The following is a 24,137-nucleotide window of genomic DNA, read 5'->3' as shown; positions in this document are numbered from 1 at the left end:
GATGCTAGGGCTGCGGCTACGCCGTAGCCGGCACGGACAGTGCCGCACTCACTGTGCGCAGCTACAGCCCTCATAGTCAGCCTGTCGAACAGCCCCTATATAATCTAAAAGATCAAACCAACCAAAAATTATTCACAACCCCCCCCTGAAAGTTGGGGGGTTTTTTTAACTATTTGCCATCCTCTTTAAGTGTGCATTCCCAAATGTCATTCTCTTCATCATATTTGATTATTTGCCATCCAGACCCACTAGGTTGTTTTCGGTTTTGCCATTCTTAGGCTCTTCGCTGTCAGCAAGACAAGTTGGAAATGACCTTGATGCCCTCTAATCTCCTTTTCTCTATCACCTTTTCCCCCGAGCTCAACTATAGCCATCTCATGCTCGCCTGCCCAAGTCACCGTCGAGATTGTTGCATCTTAGCATCCTCAAGGTCTTCTAGGTTCAATTCATGGTTGTCGAGCTCACCCTTGGAGCCAACCCCGGGCTCCATGGTTGTGGAAGAAAACGGTAGCAAAAATCACTAAAACTTACTCAAGTATATATAGTAGTAATAGTTATTAAAAAGACAAGTGAAAGTTCGTCAATGACACGGCACATGTTTACACCTATAGAATGTTAATCTTGGGGTTTCCTATTAGCTATGCCAGGGATGCAACTGATGCGTCTCAGCGCTAGCTGCGGCGTGCCCCTTTCATGTTTAATTTTCTATGATAAAAATCATAAAATAGTTGAGTGGTAAAAAAATAAATTAAAACTATTAAATTTTGAGCTGATTTTTAAAATTCTGAATTGGAAGTTTAAAATTTTAAGTTGAAAGTTTTTAAATCCGAGTTAAATGTTTTAAAATGTGAGTTGAACGTTTTCATACCTTGAGTTGGAAGTTTTTAATTCTGAGTTGGAAGTTTCAAATCTAAACTTAAAAAGTTTTCAAATCTTCCAAATCCTCAGTTAAAAGTTTTAAATGGGAAAAGAGAAAGAAGATTAGCTGAACTGGTTAGTTCTTTGTGGTAGAACTAGTCCACCCGAGTTCGAATTTGGGTGCTCGCATTTACGGCTGATTATTCTTTCAGTGGTAGGCAACGTATCCATCGACAGTGAGACGTTCATAATGACTTTGTCAATCTCAAGATATGCTGGTACAATCTTTTGGAGGTGCTCATATGTGTGGGGTGCGTGTGTGTGCGCGTGGTGTGGACACCTGGGTATGTATTATTTTCTCAAAAGAAAAAAAAAAGAAAGAAGATTGGATAAGGTGTGCATTACTTCCGATTGTAGCTGGTATGGGCTAATATAGGATTGCTATTAATCTTACCTTAGTCCCCGTGTGATGTGTGGCATGGCAGATTAATAAGACGGAGCGTGCAGTATATTCTGTGATGAGATCCATCCATGTGAATGTGATGCCCCATGTGCACCATCCCGACCCGAGACGTAACGTACGTATACGCACCTACGTTAGGTAGGGAAAGACGACAGCTTAGCTATCTATCCCGTCTTCCTTGCTGTTCCAGTTACAGATCGGACGGCACAGTCAGCGCCACCCTCTCCTCCCTGCGCGCCGCCCCCCTACTCTACTAGTATTATACCATCTGTCAAATCATCGTCATCGTCGTCGTCTCCCCCAGTTGTTGTGATCGCCAATTCATCCCCGCCCTGCTGCCTCCATCCAACTCATCAGGAACCAACCCATCGATCGACCATGGATCTGCAGGAGGCGGCGAATGCGATGGAAGCCAGGAACGGCCATCGGATCCCGCCGACGGAGGAGAAGGTCATCATCGACACGGATCCAGGGATCGGTACACTAATTCTGATTTCTCCACTTCTCCTACCTGCATCTGTGACTGTGATCCATCCATCCATCTTGACAATTACTAATTCATATCAATTCCCAGATGACAGCGTGGCGATCATGATGGCGTTCGAAGCTCCCGGCGTGAAGGTCGTCGGACTCACCACCATCTTCGGCAACTGCACTACCTCCCACGCCACCCGCAATGCCCTCATCCTGGCAAGCTTATTTTCTTTTCTTTCTTTCACCATGCCCCCTTTGCCTCGCCTTACCTGCTTTATCAAATTAATGAGATTACTCAACTGAAAATTGTTCATGTACAGTGCGACAGAGCAGGCCGTCCTGAGGTGCCGGTAGCAGAGGGCAGCGCTGAGCCTCTCAAGGTAAGGTATTTACATGTTGTACTCCATTTCACTTGCTACTACTCCACTCTAATTGCTAATTATTTCTTCATTCTATCATTTCGCACATATGTATATGCATCAGTGGTTAATTAATTGCCATATTATATCATCAACACTTTTACTGACTGAATCATTCTAGTCAAGCTCGAACCTTTCCTGCACTTTTACATCTCCTGCAGCTTCTATATTTGTGCCTGTTTTACATGCAAAAGTGCACTTCTCTTTTTTTTCTTTTGACAAATTAAGTTAGTTAGTGCTGTGCAAATCTTCAGAGCATTTGCTGAAAAAGCTTTGGTATACCACTTCGCGAATATTCACAATCCATCACCTTTTCCTCAAGTTGCCTTGTTTATTCAGCTATGCAGTGGATTTCTGTATAAATAAAGCCAACCTTTGTGTGTTGCAGGGAGGGAAACCTCACGTTGCTGATTTTGTTCATGGATCGGATGGACTTGGTAACACGTCCTTTCCTGATCCTACCACCACCAACAAAGTTGAGCAGTCAGCTGCAGAGTTTCTGGTTGATAAGGTATCAGAATCTCCAGGAGAGATCTCTGTACTCGCCTTGGGCCCTCTCACTAATATCGCATTGGTATGTAATATGTGCTTTCTCTAACGCCTCTTAATTAATACTCTACTTACTAGGACCAAAACCTTATTTCTGGCAGTAACACTTTTGCTTTATTTCTTTCTCAGGCCATGAAGAAAGACTCCTCCTTTGCAAGCAAGGTTAAGAGGATAGTTGTGCTGGGTGGAGCTTTCTTTGCAGCTGGGAATGCCACCCCTTCAGCTGAAGCAAATGTAATTTTGTTACTACTACACTTGTCTGCTTCTGCAAATCAACTTCGGTTTTGTCTATAATGTTGCTCTGTTTCTGCATTTTTCCCCCTCTTGCATTGCCTAAAGTTTATCCATTAGCTTCAAATAGTTTCTTATAGCCAACAGCACAATTACAAAAAGATTTCCTTGCAATTAAGATGGTTGCCTTTACATCTGTTCTTATACTCGAGAATCTGTACTAAAAGTCTGAAAGGACACTATCGTTTAATTTTACTATTAATTACCAAACTCTGAATTTCGGTGAGAAGAAAGCCGTCATAAAACTGACGAAATATTTACTTCCTCTGTTATCCACAGATCCATAGCGACCCAGAAGCAGCTGACATAGTTTTCACTTCTGGGGCAGATATCTACGTAGTTGGCCTTAACATAACAACCCAAGTCTACTTCACAGGTTCATGATCAGCCTATCATTTCAGCTTTGCACCTTCAGTGTGAACTTTGACAGTAGTGCTGGATAACCAACTCACCAGGTGACATGCATTAAACATGTACAAAAAATTGCAGACAAGGATATGTTGGAGCTAAGGAACTCGAAAGGGAAGCACGCACAATTCCTTTGTGACATCTGCAAGTTCTACAGAGACTGGCATGTCCACTCCTACGGCGTCGATGGTCCGCACATGAAACATCTCTCCTTTCCTTCTTACAAGTTCAGGCTTTGGGAAATTAACGTTCCAGCTCACATTTGTGTGATTTCTTCAGCTCTTTTTCTCCATGATCCTGTGAGTTTCACCGCGCTAGTTCACCCCGAGTACTTCACGTTCAAGAAGGGCGTGGTGAGGGTTGAGACCCAGGGCATCTGCAAGGGGCATACTTCCATGGACATGGGACTGAAGAAGTAAGAAGATGCAGATATTGTTACTGTCTATTTATTCAGAGAGGCTGGTTATATATGCATTTGTAACTGATCATCTGCTTAACTGTTGCATTGGTGTATGCAGGTGGAATTCAGACAACCCGTGGACTGGTTACACTCCGATCTCGGTTGCTTGGACTGTTGATGTTCCTAAGGTTCTGGCATATGCCAAGGAGCTACTCTTCAACGCACAATGAAAATGTAACCGGATCAGTGTCATCTCTCTCTCTCTCTCTCTCTCTCTCTCTCTCTCTCTCTCTCTCTCTGAACTCTGATGTGATTGTGTCAGAATTGGCATGCAAATATATCTTTTTTTTTGGGCACAAGCAGAGATATCTTGGCATTGTTGTGTACTGCAGAAATTGTATCATATCATTTATTCTGATGAATTGCAAATTATTGAGAAATGTTCAGCAGCATCTGCTAGTAGTACTTGCTGGTGACATGATGATATCCTTGCTGAATCACCATGCTGATTAATTGTGTTCCTCGTGGGTCGAGCTGTGCCTGTCTTGGTAGATAAATAACTTCGGTGGTGCCAAAACTTTGGTATTGCCGTTTCCTATTTCAGTCTTGTCGATTAAGTACAGTAAGCACTTCCATCTCAGTAGTGTGTGTTTGGATGGTTGGCACATGGTTTGGGGCGTGTGCTCTGGTGCACATCCTTACTCGACAGCCAGCTATCGATGTAAAACTTTTCTTGTAATATTTTCTTTATATCTTAATTATATTGAATGACCTCCTTCGGCATTCCGGCAAAAAGAACAGTAAGCACTAGGCAGCCTTTACTGAATTATTTGCGCACCAAACAGACTTGGAGTGTACCAATATGCCTAGCGCATGAATATTGCAAAACAAACAAATACTCATAACTCACAGATTCTGAACATACATGCATCAGCTTTACAGCAGGAATTGGCAGTGTAATTTTACAAGTTTCTGCATTGGGCCGACTACTAGTACTAATAGCAAGGATAATAATAGGCTATAAGCAAGTTATAAATTTATGTGGAAGAGAGAGAGAAAAAAAAGTGGGTAGTGTTGGCTCTCATGCAAGAGCCAGCTTCACACAAGCCACAAGAAATATGCATTAAATTCATAGGGTGAGAAAGAAAGAGAATAGAAAAAATAAAGTTAACCTTATAGCTAATCTATTATATAAGTTAGCTCTAACATTCACTTATAGTAAGCAGTGAGCTCAACTACTCCCTCTGTCCCGGTTTAGTTGTCGTTGGGGTGTAGAGTTATTGTCCCAGAAAGAAGGTCGTTTAGGCGCAGGGCAGCTAGCAGGCTAGCCACTATTATGAGTACTTCTATTAATTTTCTTCTCCATGCTGGTTGCAGATATATCGGAATGACAGACGCAGTACTAGTTTTGTGTTAATTTTTAAGCATTGAAATGATTAATGTAGGGGCACGTTGGTCATTTTTCCAACACCATATTTTATCATCTCTTTTCTAGAACGACTAGTAAACTAGGACAGAGAAAGTATTAAACTTGCTCTAATATCCTTTTGGTTTTACCTGGGAAGGCGCAGCAAATTAGTGGCCATGCAAGGCAGAGTAATTTGCCATTCATTCGTTGGATATTAGAAACATCCTAGAAGCGTCCGGCTCGAAATATAGCTTTCAAATTAAGTTCCGAATTATATATAAATATGTAGCATCACACACTGATCGATTTAGCTAGACATCATTTATTTGCTGGAGATGCTATCTACAAGTAGCTCAAGAATGAAGCATGGGCGCCTGATAACAACACTAGCTAGAAGCAGCAAGGTTAGTAGGAGCAAAGATGGGGAATTAAGCCGCTTTATTATGAGTGGAACGCATGAGCAAATGCATATGGCGAGCATGCATTCCTGAAAGGCAAGATTCTGCGACCAAAGTGTACATTCTGAATTTTGTTTAGGTGGATGAAACACATAGTATATTTCATGGGAAGGAGGGAAACTGGAAAACGGTGTGCTGCTGCTAGGCCTGACTCTTTGGGCTTGGACGCTTCTTCTCTCTCGCTTCTGCAACCAGAGCATATACCCCAATCTGCCACGCGTGCCGGCCGTTACTAATCCCTCATCACTAATTGTATGCATGGTCTACTGATGCATTGCATCTCTGTTCTGTTCTTGACCAGACCGTACTCTCGTTTTGGAGAATGAGAGGTCAGGAATTGAAGCAGCTAGCTAGAGAAAGAGGCTGCAGGGGAGAGTCCAAATTAAACCAACCACCACGTTGTTATGTGTTGCTTGCTTGGTGCTAGAGTGCTAGTAATGCACTAGTCCAAATTAAATTCTTCATGTATTTTAGGATGTAGTATATGATATTATTAAGTTTATTGATGGTGATTTTCTGGATGGTTGAATGCATCTGCAAACTGAAAGAGTGGCCGGTGTGAATGCAGTGCTTAATTGGAATCCGACAGTGGGTAATGGAGGAGATGGGCCAGTAGGGTTGGTGACTGTTAGACGCTAGCACATCCAGGCGATTAATACGACTTGGGCTGACTAACTGGATGGTTTAGCATAGCAAGAGAATGAATGCATCTGCAAACTGTCTGTTGTATGTTGTGCACTTGTGTTCTTGCATGATTTCTGAACAATGTCAGATGTGTGATCACTGAACATTCTATCCTTCAAACAAGATCCAACTACAACAGCGAGAAACAGGAAAATTTTGCAGCGACAAGGCTACTCCTACCTACGTACGGTACTGCCTAGTGTTGACCAGCGCCGTGTAGATATGTATGCTGAATATAACCTTTTTCATTTCATTTCATTTCATTTACTTCTATTAATTGATGTTACCTGATCTGTTCCAAGAAATTAAGTCCAACCTGCACCATAGAATCGTGAGATCGAGATGGTTTAGGCTATTCATAACCCAATAACTAGGATGGTGTCCATAGCATTAAATAAGCTGTCACCTAGGATGAAAAATGATGTGACAAGTTAATAAATAAGGAAAGAGAAGGAAACCATGTCTTGCATGAGACATGGTTTCTACACAATATCCAAGACATCATGTGAGATAAGCATCACTAAATTTAAGTATGGAATAGTGGTGTTTGCATTGGAAGAGTAGTGTCTAGTACTAGTTTCTTGATGATGTGGAGTTTATGGAAACTATATCTAGTGTCTTGGGTTGGGAATGGCCTCACTTCGCTACACCTAGAGTGAGAGAGTGGCCTACGTATAGAGATACGAGATATAGTAGAGAAAAGGAATGGATTTTTAGCTCTTAAGAAAATAGCTTCTCATTGTTTGTATGTCATCCAAAATAGTTATTAAAAAAATTGTTGGGATGATGAAAAGATCATCACAGTGTTATTAAGATAGAGGGAAAAAAATTACAAGAAATTAGTTTATTAACAGTTGGCTATTGAGAAAGGATGTGCACCAGAGCGCATACACCCAAACCACACGCCAACCGCACAAACACAAGCTATTGAGAGGGGAAGCACCAAACCGACCGTTGCTATGAGAGGCTAGTCGTTGCCGAACTTACAATAACAGAACAGAACACAACAGAGAGGACACTTAAAAAAAAAAGGACGCCTCCATGATAAAAGATGTCGTCATCGCCCATCCAAAGAAACCGGATCGGTTTTCACCTAGAGATCCTTTCCGATGAAGGAGGGGTACCTCAATAGTGCCCCCAGGGGGAGTTACCAGACCCAAAGGCGTAGCCGCTGCCAGGCTAGTGAAACATTAGGCTAAGTTTTCACTTGGACCCTCTGTAAACCTATCGCCATGGTCCATCGCCTACCAACTCAAGTACCACCATCCCAACATCAACAGCAGGAGGCCTCTGCCACACTGGGCCAGTGCTCCCTCCGTTGGCCAACTTTTAGCCTTGCCACCAGAAAGATCGCCACTTCGCCCCATTGTCAGTGTCCTCTACCCCACCGCCACTCCCCCATGCACGATAGTGCCGCCTCACCATCTCCGATATGCTCGGAAGGAGACTAGATCTAGCCATAGGGTAACCGGATTCAACATTCTCCACCGACGCAAGCAACGGCCTTATTGGCCGCCACCTCCTTCACCGGACACGGCTCCAAGGCCATTATGCCACTGTCGACCGTTATGGACGTCGGCCGCGTCACCTTGCTCATCGCCGTGTGGCTTCCCTCTTGGCATCAGAGAGGGTAGGGGCGAAGTGAGCATGCGCCCCACCAACGCCGTCCTCAGTCGCTACTCGGTCTCTAGTGGCTCTCTCAGGTAGCGGCGAGGCAAAAGGATGGAGAGAGGGTGGTGGCAAGGCTAGGTTTCGGCCGTCGCCTGCGTCGCCCACACGAGAGCGAACCCCTCTGCCCCTTCCCCCCAAATAACCATCGTCATGAAGAAAAGAAAATATATATTAATTTGTAACAAACATACAATTTAAAATTGAGCTTCTACAAATTTGTAGAAAAGAAGAACAAATTAATTTATAGCTAGTTAACATATATTGACAATCAAATTTATCCTTTTTTTCTGAACTTTTCTATGTTTATAGAGTAATATATCATATATTATTCTATTTTATTAACTTTTTAATAATTACTTAAATGACATACAGATAATAAAGGAATCACCCTCGAAAACTAAGAACCCATTCCCAGCGAGATGGGGAAATGGGGGCAGCGATCGATTTTGTTTTCTTTGCGCTTTGGGTGCAGAGTGACAGTGACATTGACATCCCGAGCTGGCGGCTGGGCTGCCTATATTTACACCTCCACACCAACGCAAATCGATCGCGCCACCACCCCCTCTCCTCTCACACTATCGATTGCTCATGTCATCACTGATCTGCCTGCCGCTGCGCCAGCTGCCTCCTCCGATCTCTCTCTCACTCTCACACACACGTACTAGCTAGTAGTAGTAGCAGTAGTACTAGCTAGCAAGTGCACACAGACAGTGTGACTCTGTGAGAGATCTATCGGGCATGGAGGAGGAGAGCAGCACGCTCATACGGCGCCGGACCAGTTTGCCGGCGACCACGGTGATGATGGTGGTCCTCCTCCTCCTCCTCTGCTGTAACTGTAAGCTGCATGCTCTGCCCTCCATATCTGCTCCCCCACTTTTACTAGTATTAAATTCTAGCTATCTACTACTCAAATTCATTTACTGCTGAAACCTCAACTCCCATAATGTGACGTATAGGTGGTGTCGAGGTGGTGGTGGCTGCGGCTGATGAGTCGTCTCCGGCGCCGGTCGGCAAAGGAGGAAGTGATCATGGCAGCTGCCCCGGCGGCGACGGCGACGGCGACGGCGAAGGGTACAGGAAGCAGCTGTGGGTGTTTGGCGACTCGTACGCGGACACGGGAAACCTGGGTAACCTTGGGAGGGAGCTGACCCACGCCTGGTACTACCCCTACGGCATCACCTTCCCGCGACACCCCACCGGCCGCTTCTCCGACGGCCGCGTCCTCACCGACTTCGTTGGTACGCCCACGCCTCCGCCATCTCTCTCTATATATCTTCATGCTATGCTAATTAATTACTCCTACTGTCATACGTACTGTACATGTCATGCTACATTATATCGATCTGTACATTCTCTTGGTCATGCATATTACAGCGCCATATCCCATATATCGTACCTACGACCAAAATTAAACTAAACGCTCTCTGAAAAACCAATCAACAAAATACATACAACCTCATGTTCATGTAGGGGTATAAACTATAATTAATGTTCATACAAGGAGTATCACTATCATATTATCGATCAAGCTGCTGCTATGCTAGGTGGAGGATGGCAATATTGCATTGATGTCGCCCGGGTTCGTTGGGCCAGTGGCTGCTAAACGAATTTAATTCCATCCGCCGCTGCTGCTGCGCCAGCCCGGTCAGCCTCCCAAGACCAAAGTGAACATATGGCCCTGTCTAGTTCCTTAAAAAACTTTTCACAAAAACATCATATCAAATCTTTGGACATATATATAGAATATTAAATATAGATAAAAAGAAAAACTAATTGTACAGTTTGTATGTAAATCACGAAACGAATCTTTTAAGCCTAATTAATCCATGATTAGTCATAGGTGCTACAACAACCCACATGTGCTAATAACGGTTTAATTAGGCTCAAAAGATTCGTCTCGCGGTTTCCATACAAATTAGTTTTTTCATTCGTGTCCGAAAACCCTTTCCGATATATGGTCAAACATCCGATGTGACATCTAAAATTTTCATTTTATCAACTAAACAGGCCATACATGTACTGGAGTACGTGTCTTTTATACAGACAGACTACTACTAGTCACTCATTTTACAAGCGGCACAATGGAAATTTACCACTCAAAATTTTTCATAGGCAGACTGTACATCATATTTTCGTTTCTAACCAAAATATATATAGGTGATCACAAAAATCACAATGATAGGCAAATAGGAGTAACTAACTAAAAGAAGAATCTTTGCATTATATTGGCTCTTTTTCGCGGATGGAAATCGACTCAGTTCATCGCATCTGGATAATTCATTCATCATTCATCATTCATTCATTCTTTGTTTGTTTTTTCATGCCGACTTAACTGACCGCACATGCATAAAAGCCTCAGGCTGCAGCTAGTCCATGCCTGCACTGCATAGTGACGACGTCTGTATTATTCTCTTTCTTTTTACCTACCCTATAATAGGTCTCCAAATTAGCACGCCCTGTCCTATTGTTACTGTTATTGCTCTCACTCCTCGCTTAATTAGGCTTGACATGTACATGTCCAAAACATAAAACACATTTATCAATCGAACCGACATTTTGGTTGCAAATCTAGTGAACAACTAAGCAAGTTATGGTGAGGCGTCACAATCAACTGTACCCTGCCCTTCAAAACAATAACTAATACTGTGTTTAGTTCAGCGCAAAGTTTAAATTTTGGTTGAAATTGGAGATAATGTGACTGAAAAGTTGTTTGTGTATGACAGGTTGATATGATAGAAAATGACTGAAGTTTGGATCTAAACACAACCTAACTGTATACCAGGAACAGTCCCGTCGCGCGCCGTTTCTGAAGAGATGATTAATTTGCATTCAGCATTTATCAGTTTTATCTAATTAATTGTTGTCTTAAAAGATGTACTAAAATTAAACTGGCTAGTATTTGATGAACTCTCTCTTTTTCTATACAAGTAGCACTTGTTTTTAGAGGTAAGTTCCTTCCTAGTGTTCTTCAGACTAGTTTAAGAGGTTGAGCAGCATTCATGTTTAGTTGCAGCCTAGCTATTGGAGGCAAACTAAACTAAAAGCTGAATTCGCTCTCACCTGCTCTACTGACGTGCGTATGTTCCATACCGCATCTCATGTGCCGGCAGTATTTTATTTATTTTTAATCACTCTCTCAACAACTAGTAAAAGCTAATGTATCCTGCACATTTGTAGAGAGTAATTAAACAGCACGCGCGCGTGCGTGCATCTATCATGTCAGATAATGTGCCATACAATTATCTGGCTGAAACCTAACCTTAACCATTAAAGTATTTTGCAGTGTTTATTTGTTTGTTTTTATAACAGAGATAATAGTAATAAGGTTTTAACTGGTACGTAGTATGGTTGAATTAAAAATATTGGCGGGTGCAGCTTCGGCCGTTGGCATCGCGACGCCGGTGGCGTACAAGCTGCGGCGGCGCGGCGGGCACGGCGGCGAGGTGGCGTCGCGCGGGATGAACTTCGCGGTGGGCGGGTCGGGCGTGCTGGACACGGGCTACTTCCAGCGCAACATCAGCTCGCAGATCGACCTGTTCCAGAAGCAGCTGCGCGGCTGCGGCCCCACCGGCGTCGCGCTCGTCGTCGTCTCCGGCAACGACTACTCCGCCGTCGTAGACAAGAACAACGGCACAAGCGTACGTAATTTGCAATTAATATCTCGATCGACCTCTGCAGAGGTAGCAGCTGTGCTCTGACGCAGTGAGTGAGTCTGTACATGTATGAGAACAGGAGGCGGCGATCGCGTACATCCCGACGGTGGTGAGGGGGCTGCGAGAGCAACTCCGGCGGCTGCGCGACGAGGTGGGGATGAAGAAGGTGGTGGTGACCAACCTCCACCCCATGGGCTGCACCCCGTACTTCACGCGGCTGCTCAACTACTCCGGCTGCGACACGCTGGCCAACGCCGGGTCCGACCAGCACAACGCCGCCCTCCGCTCCGTCCTCCACGACCTCGACCCCGCCAACACCACCTTCCTCCTCCTCGACCTCCACACCCCCTTCCTCAACCTCATCACCGCCGCCGCCGACGACAAGTTCCCGGTGCGGCTGCGGCCGTGCTGCGAGACGTTCACGGCGGACGGCCACTGCGGGCAGGAGGACGACGCCGGCAACAAGCAGTACACGGTGTGCGACGACCCGGAGCGGCACTTCTACTGGGACGACGTGCACCCCACGCAGGCCGCCTGGGCCGCCGTCGCCCAAGCCTTCACCCCCGCCATCCACCGCTTCCTCTCCACCTGAACGAATGAATGAATACTCACCAACCAGCTTTCTCACTTCCGACGAAATTCCGCGAAATTTCGACGTTTCTATATGGCTCGGAATTAAGTTTCGATTGGAATTTCGAAGGTTAAACAGTAGATTTGAGCGAAATTCAATAGATTTGCTCCTTGCATTTCTTCTTCTTCTTCTTCTTCTTGAACAACTTTTTTTGGGGCCTATCTAATTTATTATTACCTTTGGATGATGATTTGTTGCAACTGGATAGCAGTATTACTGATTTTTTTTTTGAGCAAAGGGCGAGAGCCCTCCATTTCCATTAATAGAAATGAAAAAGTATCTACCACAGTCTACAGAAAGCAGTAATACTGATGCCGGAGTACTTCAACCAATTAAAGAACCCTATAAAAAAACCCCAAAAACATTGCCTTTTGGAACCCATAAGCAAAAAGGACATTAAGTTAATCGTCTGACCTTCTACAGATTTACTGTTACACAATCGATCACCAGGAGGCCTCCCTCGCTCGCTTTCTTTCTACTGTTACACTCTGCTCGCGTTACAACTAACGGGTTGTTTGGCTGAGGTCTCACCCTTTGCTATTAAGAAGAAGATGAACACAAAGGCTCTAGCAGCTACATAAATTTAATCAACCATGCGCAATTCTCAAAACACATGATAGTTCTATGTTGTATGCACTTGATTGTCCTATGCTTACCCAAGGGGGTGTCAGTAATAATTCTCCAGCAATCCCAACTGCTATGAGGCACCATTATTGTTGCCTTCTGTTGCTGCTGCTGCTGCTGCTGGTGGTGGTGTTGGTGTCACGTCCATTTGCTCGACGTTTGTCTCAGCAGCCTCGTACTCCGAAAGGAGGTCCATGAATTCGTTTAACAGCCGTTGGACCTTGCGGTTCGTAGCCATGGAAGGTAGTATATCTTCCCTTAGGAGTTTGTGTTTCTTCATTCCCTGCAGATTTACCATACTTGAGTTCACAGGCTCAAAGTGGTAAATAAACATCACGTCCAAGAAAACATAGAATTATCAGGCCATCTATCAGATAGAGAGCCTTACAAGAACATCAGGATCCCATGATGGATTTTTCAAATCAGCAGATGATGCAGCGTCAACCATGCCCATCGGAGGACCAAGAAAGCTCTCACAAACTTCACGTAGACGAGATTCATCTGCCTCTCTGAACGAAACAAAGAACAAGCAATATAATCATTTCCGCACAGCATCATAGACTGTTCTCATCAGATATAAAAGAATCACAAACTTTCTCAGCCAATTAAACATATAGAGCTGAGGTTGCAAAAAAGAAATGTTGTTAAGCCTCAGAAAAGGAGACTCTGTAGCCATTGTATTGAATTGATAAACAAACTAACCTTGCCAGAAATCTTATGTAGGATAAGAGGCATTGGCGATATTCCTGTGGAGACTTCAAAGCCAATGAAGCTGCCAGCTGGGTCTCTAAATGGGAGCGTGTCTGCACCCCATCATCGGTAACCCTGTAGTGCCAACAGTCAAACAAGTATACATTTAGAGCAAATTCTGATATGTTAGTACACTAGCATGTCATGATTCTAGTTTCAAACGCTCATAAGACGAGCAACAATGGAAGTGTGCAAACCTGCTCCAAATAGGCTTTCTAGCCATGAATTTTCCTATATCGATCTGCAACTTGCCTAGCTCTCCACCTTGAGTAGAACTAAATGAGCTAGCAAAATTTGATGCTGGAAAGCAATCATCAGCTATCCTTAGCCAGCATTTCAGGCCGGTGTCATAAAGAAAAGCATGGCGACTGGCAAGCACAACTAAGGGCGAGCCACATCTTGAAAATTTAGCAGATATAACCTTTACTGTACCTGTCATATAACAAAGCAAGATCAACTTGCAAGAACAAGCCATTTTGGCCAACATCAATTTAGATGCACAAAAGTTCAGATTAACACTACATATGAAATATTTACCGGTATCTTTTCCAGCTGCCTCATCTGGAGATGTTACCAAAGAAGCCAAAGAATCATGCAAAACGCAAGTCCTGGTATAGAGGTCCCATATGTACATCAAACCCCTCCTTGTTACAAGAAGCAATTTCCAACACTCATCACAGTCTATAAAAACAGCTGCTGATCCCATCATCATTGCTGGCATTGCTCGCCTTCCACATTTTGTGTAAACCTGAACAATTAGACCAGTTGATTCGAGTGTTTAGGCTACCAGATTGTCAGAAAAATGAATGCACATGAAGGAATAAATAAAATCATATTCCAGCAATTATTGATAGATTTTGTAACTATTCCAAACTAAAACATGAAATAAATCTACAAGGAATTCCACTAAAGGGATATTAGATACCTGCAGGCAACCATCTTCACAGCCAACTGCCCAGAAATTCGCATTACCAGCCAAGACAGTCACCTTGGCAGAGATGCGATCTGACCAAAGAGTTTCTGTTCCTCTTGTACATGTAATCTCAGTTTCTTTTGTTGAAAAAGCACCACCAAGCCCAATCATGTCTCCTGCAGAACGTTCTACAGGCTTTGCTTCAAGGCGGACCGGTAAAGAATCCTCATTGTCTTTCTTATTGAATACATGGATAGAAAGTGAAGAGCAAGAGGCCAATGAGCCTGGAACTACAGATCCAGACTGTTCTATGCTCAACCTTCCATCACTGCCAGCACCAGCTGAAGCTTTTTGGATTACAAGACTCTCACTAATGTTAGTTCTTGCAGTAATGCCAGAGCGTTCCCTAACTCCACAATTATTACAGTTACCGCTAGCACTATAAGATGGTCTTGTTCCATTCTCTCCAAGGATCATTCGCTGATCCAGGGATGAAAAATCCACACCTTGATTCTGAGAACGGTTGGACATATCCTGGTTGGAAGGAAATCCAACTGCCTCTGGAATAATCCTTTTCCGGCCATCAGGACGCCGGTATTCTCTTTGTTTCACTGGACTAGATAAACGAGGTGCTTTATTTATGTCATCAGCAGTGGAACCTGCAGTTTTCTTCTCATCTTCAGGTAAAGCTTCAGGAGCTTTCTGATTTGGAACGCTTGTAGACGGGTTAGGTGCATCTGTAGAAACTTTGGGGGGTGATTGAAATTGCTGGACACTGGAAACCTTTTTGCTTGCAGATTGTTTGGCCGATGCTTCTTCTAGCAGTAACTGAGCAGGGCTTTCAGCTATATTTGATTGCCTCCCTCTAACATCGCCATATCTATTCTTCTTCAATTCATCCAGTTCAGCATCACTTAACCTGTATCCAAGCTCCTTTGCTTCAAAGTGAAAGGTAGCAACTGAACCATCCAAAGAGCAGGCAAAAAGTGAATAGCCATCAGGACTCCTGTCAGGGAAAAAGAGCAGTTGCTATTGAGCTTGCACATACACGGGATACTAATTATAGAATATGTTATATGGTCAAATTCACATACCAAGATAAATCAACCACACTTTGAGTGAAGAAATGCTTGGCAACAAACAATGGCCGGGCACTCGCTGTCGTCCAGACAGTAATAGTTCGGTCCTGACTCCCAATAGCAATAACATTATATGGTTGATGTTCTTTAGATGATGCTTTTGATGCTCCATTGGCCCATCCAGCTGGTGCAGCCTTTGCGTCTTGGCCAGAAGATAAATGCTTACGGAACATTGAGTGGTTAAACTTAACCACTACAACAGGTGCGTTATGCCCCAGAAAATCAAAGGTTGCTGACCATTCACCCCGTTCAAGCACAGGGGCTGAGTGCCTAGGTTTCTGAAAACCATGAGTTGTGGTTATGAAGTGGCCACAGGGAGACCAAGCAAGTCGCCTAAAAAATGTCGAACCAAGCTGCAAACACACATACACATAGAAAATATTTTTCAGTAAGGAGGCTTTCTGCAAACAAGATATGTGAACCACAGAAATGTAATGACCAAGTCCAAATACACAACAATATAACAAAAACATACCGATTTTGACCAATGGCCTTCTGTCCTGTGAGCAAGACTCCAGTCACTCGTACGCCATATGATAACAGTCTTGTCATCTGATTGGCTTGCGATGAAAGAACCGATAGGATCCCATGTAACACCTTTAACTAAACTGGAATGCCCTCGCAAGACAGCAGTGCATATGCCATTGGCCATGCTCCATATGTGAACAGTATTATCCAAACTGCCGCTAGCCAATGTCGAGTCATCAGGGGACCAATTAAGGTCAACCTACTTTACACATAAGAAATATAACTGTGTTCAACAATGAATCGATAAGGATCATGACAGTTTTAGTAAGAGATCTAAGTAACAGGTGACAGATTAAAATCTAATTATGTTAAGCATGACATGACTGAGATTTTGGCAGATAATTACCACATCGGCAGTATGCCCTCTTAAGGTCATAACAACCTTCCAGTTTTCTACATCTGGAGGTTCTCCACTTCCAAATTCAGATGTTCCAGTGCCAGCTTTTCTTTCATGAATTTGGATAACTTGATCGTCCGATCCTGAAGCAAGATAGCGGCCATGATGGGCCCATCTCACACAGTTTACTGTTCCAAAATGGTCTCGAATTGTAGCCAGCAACCTTTGGCTGGAATCATCACTGTCATTGTCTTTGGCCACTGATTTCATGCTCCATATGCGAATCTATTGTGAGAACAAAAATGGGATATTAGCAAAGAGCAGGCTGTGGGTTCCTCAATGATGGCTTGATAACAAATTACCAGCTTCCACACTGACGAGCCCAGACACTAAAACCACTAAAGCACTGATGCAAAGAATTCCCTCTTAACACAATTATGAATATAGTGAACTATCCTTGATACATCGAAATGTAACGGTGCTGCCTAAATTCCCTACCTTGTACAGGTCAACTCTGAGAAGGTCAATTTATCACGGGGAAAAATAGCTTGACAGTAAACCAGCAAAATTTTACACTTGACGAGAGTTATAAAAAAAAAAATCTGAAGTCACCTTCTGGTCGCCGCCGCCGGTGGCGAAGCGGATGCCGCCCGGCTGGATGTCGATAGAGAAGATCTGCAGGCCCTCGTGGCGAATCCAGCTCGGCTTCTCCGTAATCATCTCCTCCTCTAGGTGGCTTGCCGCTCGTCACTGCCGCCGAACAGCAGGGCCCATGCCCCGAGCAAAGGACCCAAAACCCTAGAAATCGCGCGGCCGCCCGCGGGAACCCTAGGCCGCCTCGGGACGGCTCCTGGTAGGGGGGAGGAAGGTTCGAGAAGCTTCGGGAGGGAGGGGGCGGGGGGGGGGGGGGGGGGTGGGGCGACCGATCCGGCGGCGCCCGGCGGCGGCGGAGCGAAGAACACGGCGAGGAGGGGGATGAACCCAACCGCTCGTGTTCCTTCCTGAGAGAAAACGAAATCGAATCGAATCGAATCGAACTCGAACTCGAACTCAAACGAAACTGAAACGAAATTTAAATAAAAATCTCAAAAAAACAGAAACGAAAAGGGGAAAGGAAAAGAAAGATTCGAGAGCAGCGGCCCAGATTTCATCCCCCTTTTGTCTCTTCGTTTGCCTGCTTTGAGATTCGTGCCGGTTTAATTCGTTTTAATTTTACTGAATTACTCCTACTGGAGTAGTACTACGTTGTTGTTGTGTTGTGCCTGCAACTGCAACTCTGCAGCCAATGTGCAAGTCTGGTTAGTGTCGGTCAGTCCTGCACCTTTGTTGCCACTTGAAACAATTTGAGTTCAAAATTCTGAAACTTGCTTGTCAGCTTTATGAAATCAAGCGTACAGGCAGCCTAGCAGAGTGGTCACAGCGTTTACGTGCGATTCATAGAATGCTGGAAGAAGAAGAGCCAGCAGCAAGCAATTGGTTTGTTTGTTTCTTACTCATCCAACTGGAAGAGACACATTATCCACTCATCCAACTTCGTTTGAACCTGGAGTAGCATTCAGAATTCTCAGGTCTCAAACTGACGACTCTTCAAATCAACCGCAAATATTTTAGATTTTGAGATAGTAGTTGCAGCAGTAGTAGTAGTAGAAAACAAAAATTCAGTAGAGATTTGTTGGGACTTAGGAGGAAGGAGTGAAACTGTGGGCGGCGAAACTGATAAACAGTCGGCAACAGAGTCAGAGAGACAAGTCAGAAAGGCGTTTCTTTCATTTCGTTTTCTTTAGCGGGAGAAGCACTCACAGCTTGGGCCTCATTATCATATGGGCTCAAATTTTACATTTCGGCCCATGTTTGCGTGGGCCAAATCATGCACCAGCCCAATTCCAAGTAAGTAACCAAATTGGGAAAACGAGGTTTGCGTTATTCTGATAAGTGACAAAATTGTTCTTCGGATGCTCAACTGAAGCATTTTTCACTCACTCACAATAATAACCAATCAAGGAAATCCAGGATTATGCTGTGACAAACGTATATACGTGTACTTACGACAGAAGAAATAACACAGATCATACAGGCAGCAACAAGAGTATGGATCGATGTTATCGATCAAGAGCAATCTTAATTAATTATAAGTGAAATGTTTAACAAGATGACTTGATTTGTTTCAACAATAAATAAAATACCTCACCACCACTAGCAGCAGAAGCTTATAAATCGATTCTGTGATGAATTATAAGCATAACTTACTTAACACGTACGTACGGTACGGTGATCAATCAATAATGTTGGATGGATGGATCGAGTATACAATCATCAGCTAGCTAGCTAGCTAGCTTCTTCATTGTAAGCAGCAGCAGCCAGGTAGAAGAAGAACAATAATCTTACGTATGATGGATGGATGGAATGGATCACTTGTTGAGGACGTACTTCATGACGCCGGGGATGTGGATCCTGTAGAAGTAGTCGTCCCAGTCGATGTTCTTGGGGTCGAGGTTGAAGACGGACGGTGGCGTGGCCATGGACAGCCGAAGCTTCTCCATGTTGAGGTCGTCGAAGCAGGCCTTGAAGAGGGCGAAGGGGCCGTAGAGGTCGACGAGCTGCATGACGAAGGAGTACTTGCGGGAGAGGTCGGCGTAGCGGCGGGCGAAGAGGAGGCCGAAGCAGAGGAGGGAGAGGAGGCGGAGGAGCTGGAGGGGGAGCGCGTAGGCCACCGCCATGAACGCCCTGAAGGAGGCGATGGTGCGGAAGAAGTAGACGGGCCGCGTGCGCACCGCCACCCCGTCCTTCCCCACCCTAGGGTTCTCCAGGAAGTAGCGCCACCCCGTCCGGTACAGCACCGCGTACGCCGCCGGGTGCCGCATCGACGACGTCACGTGGTACACCGCCATCTCCGACGATGACCCCCTCGAGTGCGCCACCATCGCCGCCATCATCGCGTTCACCACCAGGTCACCAGGCACCTGCAATATGTATCAGCGTCAGAGATCGATCGTCAGAGATGTTGAAGGATGAATTGAAGCTATGTATACTTACTACGTCCATGATGAGGTCGAGGTCGGCGAGGAAGCAGGAGAGGCTCTGCTTGGCGTAGCCGATGATGATGGCGTCGATGGTGCGGGTGCCCTCGATCCAGCCGGGGAGAGGGTCCCTGTGGACGCTGGTGATGATGCTGGGGCGGGCGATCACCACGGGGATCCCGTGGCGGCGGCCGGCGCCGGCGACCAGCTGCTCCTGAAGCATCATCTCCCCCATGGCCTTGGTGAACACGTAGGTGTTGGGCCACCCGAAGTGGCGCGCCCTGGCTAAACCCAGATCCTTCATCGCCTTCCTCTCCGCCTTGGCGTCGCCGGCGTCCTCCAGCTGCTGCCTCTGCTCGCCCACCAGCCGCAGCTCCGTCTCGATGTCCAGGTACGTCCCCTCCCGCAGCGTCTCCCCCTCCCTCAACGCCCTCTCCTGCACCACCCCGGACCTCTCGCCACACACGTACGCTGCAATTTCATATATTTTTCTCACTAGCTTAGCTTAACTTGCATGTTAATTTGTCGAGTGTCCGTTCTAATCTCATCGATCTCAGCTTACCTGTGGAGACATGGAGGAACACCTCGAGATTGGCACACTTCTTGGCAAGCTGGCACAGGTACTTCACCCCCATCACGTTCACACCCAGAGCCACGTCGTACCTGAACATCACATATATATGGATTGATCGATCTCTACTGCATTTGCCTGAATCGATCGATCGACCATTCATGTTCATGTCTGAATAATTTTCAGATCAAACAACGACCGACCTTTCGTAGAAGTTGGTGGTGGCAGCTCCATTGACGATGATGTTAAGGTCCTTGGCGAGCTCTTGCAAGGTGGATTCCTCGAGGCCCAGGTTCTGATGCATCATGTCTGCAGCCAATGGAACTATCTTTTCATCGATGAAAGACTGAAACCCCTTGCCATGCTGCTCCTTCAGAAGCCCAAACAGCTCCTTCCCTATCACCTGCAACCAGTACTCCATCACTATGCATATGCATGCCTGTAGTATACTTATAACTACACTAGTTTTCTTCAGCTAATTATATTACTCTTCAGGCATATATATGATTAATTACACACACAAGCAAGAAAGCAATCAAATTAATTAGAGAGGCAAAGCAATTAAGAAGATATCACTTGATGCTCTCATATGGGCCAAGCTGCCTGCAGAGGTTTAATAACGATGGAGGCATGCATGTCTCTTGGATTTCTCATAGTATTCATTTGGTACAAGTATCAAACATGCATCCTCCTAAGGACACAAAATGAATATGACACTACTCTGGACAAAACTACTACTAGTAAAAACCTGCAGTAATATAATGCAATTTTACAGCATTTCACTGGAGGACCTACCGAGTAAACATACTGCCCTGGCCTTCTTTTTGGGGGGTGGGGTTGGGGGGTCTAAAATTTGTAGTACAAATGTACTGAAAAGAATAATAATGAATTTATATTTCTGTCCATCACATTCAGAAAAGAGTCCTGCTGCTACGGCGGCACCATGTTTTCTTCTGACCACAATATAGCCTTTTGGTTCTGTATTACCTGTAGGCTACAGTAGACTGAATTAACTGCATGCATGATTTCAGCCACAAATACTACACCCTTCGTTCGGGAAAAAAAAACTACTACTACATTGGGCAGGTGTTCCAATTACTATCCAGTAAATTGTAGTGGAAGTTCAGAACACAGCAAATTAGACACATGTATCAGCAAATTAGGCTCAATTTTTTTCTTCTAGTCAACAATTAATAATTCGGCAATACTACCATAGATCAATCCTTTAGTTAACAACGTCTACATAACACTTGATTATACTTCAAGTACGTACTCCACTTAAATTTTTAGACTTATATAGCTTGCTCTTATTAATCTTGTAGCAAGCTCCGGTGAGCATATGCACTGGTACATGTCTGAACCGTGTTTCCCAGCCAGAATTACAGATGCCTGCATCTGCTCCACATTGAATTTGGGTCTGCACTGCACATCGCAAGAGGAGGCCGGAGGAGGCAGGCAATTACTCCTGACCAAACCTACGTCTCACAATAACTACTCATACCTGGCCTAATCGAACGTATACCTAACATGCCGCAAGTGTCTCCGGCGCTACTTGCAGAAACATTCATGTTGCACTGCATGCATAGTACTCCATTGTTGTTATGACCTTGCAGGTTATATAATTTCCAACGGCTGGCACTGTACATTTGTCCTTGCATGCTTTGAATCTTTATTGCAGGGTGAACCTTATTTGGAGTATTGATGTGACCTAATAAGCAGTGCCTTTCTATTTGTAGATGAGCTGAAATGGCGTACATTCGAGGGGAAACTGTTTTGTTATTAATATATTAATGACATCAACAGTTGTCTAGTAGCTTGATATCAATCAAGCTTCTTTATCTAAAATTTAATGTAAAGTTAGAGAGCAAGCTAGCCTTAAATTTGTCTCTTGACATGTGCATATATCTTGATTTGTTATAAATCAAGCACAGTGTATATGGTTCAGATCCTGCAGTTGACTACACTACTTCAAGATCCAGCAACTACGATGACCATATCTATGTGCTGCATGCTCTAATCTACAGTAGTAAATGGCATGTGCCGCAACTGTGGGGAGTGGGGGCAATAGGGGCCGATGATTCTCTATCTCTAATCCGAAGTAGTTGTCCTAAGCAAAGCACTGTATACAATCATGTCATGGTTCACATCAAACTCAAAATACTCCGTATTTAGTATTGTCTTGTTTGCATGACAGGTGATAGCGTAGTTTGATGTCTCCCTTACTAGGATATATAATTAATTAGCTTCAGTTCCAAATGTTTGAGATAAACGTGTGACCGGCCAGAGCTGTCAGAATACCAGCATGAGAAAGCTACTATTGTACCTCACATGCATAATTAAGTACCACTATATCTTAATTAGTCGCCAAAAACAAATAAAAAAATCCATGAAATGAATTAAAAGAACAACACAAATTAGACGAATTAAAAATATCAACTTGCAGTTTTCTCAGTCTAAATAGAAAAAAAATTCTACAGGTTTTTTGCAGCATGAACTCGTGTAATTAAATACAGCAGCTACTGTTCAGTTACTGATCAAGAGAGTAGAAAAGAAATAAACAAAGAAGAAGAAGAAGAAGAACACTGCAACATGTATATGATTAAGCAGGCTAGATGAAGCAAAACATGCACACACAACACACCTCAGTCTGCATCCGTTGCTTAGCTGTAGCTGCATCCACCGCTCTCACAGGGAGATAGATCTTCCTGACATCAGGCTGAACCCTCAGTATCTTCTCCACCAGTACTGCATGCATATGCAACAACAAAACATGCATGAGCAAACCAAGAACAGCAGATGAACATTTATAATGAATATGCAGCACTATATTTTTCAGGACATTCAGAGAACACATATATTGGCATGCATGCATACTCTTTCCAAGAAAGCCTGTTGATCCAGTGATGAGGATGCTCTTGTTCTTGAAATATTCAATGATCCTCGCTTCATCCATTGTGCCAACCATTTTGCTCACAAATTTCTCTGTGTGTATATATGTGTTTGTGTGACAACTGACAAGAAACTAGGTAGTATAGAGAGATAGATATATGAAGATGGATGGCAAGAAAGGGGAAGAGAGCTAGCTAGCTATCGAAGTAGCTAGGAAAGGAAGGAAGCAATGGTGCCTGCGGTGTTAGGTGTTACACCGTACCAAAGGAGGCCAAGCTTGAATCTTGATTTATACTACACAAGAATGCAAGAGGCAAGGCACCAATGCAATGTGCTATGCATGTGTGGGGTCCAATTAGTCTGGCTTGAGTGCACGAAATTAACAACTGCACCCAGCCCTTTCAAAGCACAATGAATGATTGAATTAATCCCGGTTACCGTCTCTTCGCACCTTTCTTTTTCTTTAAAGAAAAGGTAAATTTTTAGTTTGATCAAACTATCAAAAAAACAATAAATTTAGTATGGAACATATCATAAAACTATAGGTCTAAGATGAAATATTACAAAACTATATATTTAAAAATAAAATTATCACAAACTACAGGTTTAGCACTAATTTTTAATCAAAAAACTATAATGTGTATAGTTCCAATATAACAGTAGTGTGAGATTTCTTTAAAATGTAGTTTTGTGATATGACCTTAAATTTGTACTAGTTTCATTCATAGTAATTTTTGTGCTATGTATGTAGTTTTGTGATATAACACTTTACATTTATAGTTTCATGATAGTTTGTTTGAAATATATTAAGTCTTATGAAATTTACTCAGTTTCTTTTTTACCGAAAAGATCACCATCAGTAGTATGTAGTTTCATTCTGTTACAACCTACTCCGTACAAAACAAGAACAGAGATGCATCGTGTATACTCCCTTTGTCTCTAAATAAGTATAATTTTAACTAGTCAAATGTATATATACATGTACGTAGAGCAGTTACATAT

General features: G+C 43.9%; 4 protein-coding genes across 5 annotated transcripts; 2 read left to right on the top strand and 2 right to left on the bottom strand.

Moving 5' to 3' along the window:
• Positions 1-1,519: 1,519 nt before the first annotated feature.
• Positions 1,520-4,314, top strand: LOC127784162 (probable uridine nucleosidase 2). Its single transcript, XM_052311357.1, has 9 exons — positions 1,520-1,799; positions 1,896-2,011; positions 2,116-2,175; positions 2,603-2,788; positions 2,893-2,997; positions 3,334-3,430; positions 3,544-3,651; positions 3,742-3,877; positions 3,981-4,314. Exons 1-9 carry the CDS (start codon positions 1,700-1,702, stop codon positions 4,090-4,092), a joined length of 1,020 nt encoding a protein of 339 aa, XP_052167317.1. The 5' UTR covers positions 1,520-1,699; the 3' UTR covers positions 4,093-4,314.
• A 4,301-nt stretch (positions 4,315-8,615) lies between these two features.
• Positions 8,616-12,554, top strand: LOC127784369 (GDSL esterase/lipase At5g03610-like). Its single transcript, XM_052311608.1, has 4 exons — positions 8,616-8,918; positions 9,040-9,321; positions 11,459-11,721; positions 11,816-12,554. Exons 1-4 carry the CDS (start codon positions 8,822-8,824, stop codon positions 12,326-12,328), a joined length of 1,155 nt encoding a protein of 384 aa, XP_052167568.1. The 5' UTR covers positions 8,616-8,821; the 3' UTR covers positions 12,329-12,554.
• A 182-nt stretch (positions 12,555-12,736) lies between these two features.
• Positions 12,737-17,562, bottom strand: LOC127784368 (protein HIRA). Of its 2 annotated transcripts, XM_052311607.1 has the most exons (10): positions 17,271-17,561; positions 16,668-16,943; positions 16,269-16,520; positions 15,749-16,146; positions 14,667-15,660; positions 14,279-14,489; positions 13,939-14,173; positions 13,694-13,816; positions 13,380-13,500; positions 12,737-13,274 (listed from the first exon to the last, which is right to left on the bottom strand). In XM_052311607.1, exons 1-10 carry the CDS (start codon positions 17,376-17,378, stop codon positions 13,065-13,067), a joined length of 2,928 nt encoding a protein of 975 aa, XP_052167567.1. In that variant the 5' UTR covers positions 17,379-17,561; the 3' UTR covers positions 12,737-13,064. The 2 variants fall into 2 exon arrangements, with proteins under 2 accessions (XP_052167567.1, XP_052167566.1); XM_052311606.1 differs by having other exon boundaries at positions 13,939-14,489; positions 17,271-17,562.
• A 1,168-nt stretch (positions 17,563-18,730) lies between these two features.
• Positions 18,731-23,398, bottom strand: LOC127783611 (fatty acyl-CoA reductase 1-like). Its single transcript, XM_052310801.1, has 6 exons — positions 23,121-23,398; positions 22,888-22,991; positions 20,450-20,649; positions 20,238-20,338; positions 19,692-20,146; positions 18,731-19,618 (listed from the first exon to the last, which is right to left on the bottom strand). The coding sequence occupies exons 1-6, from the start codon at positions 23,209-23,211 to the stop codon at positions 19,067-19,069; spliced, it is 1,503 nt and encodes a 500-aa protein (XP_052166761.1). The 5' UTR covers positions 23,212-23,398; the 3' UTR covers positions 18,731-19,066.
• Positions 23,399-24,137: the final 739 nt, after the last annotated feature.

The sequence above is a fragment of the Oryza glaberrima genome, chromosome 9 (assembly GCF_000147395.1).
Source record: "Oryza glaberrima chromosome 9, OglaRS2, whole genome shotgun sequence".
Taxonomy (NCBI): domain Eukaryota; kingdom Viridiplantae; phylum Streptophyta; class Magnoliopsida; order Poales; family Poaceae; genus Oryza; species Oryza glaberrima.
This window is presented reverse-complemented; position numbering and strand designations above follow the sequence as displayed.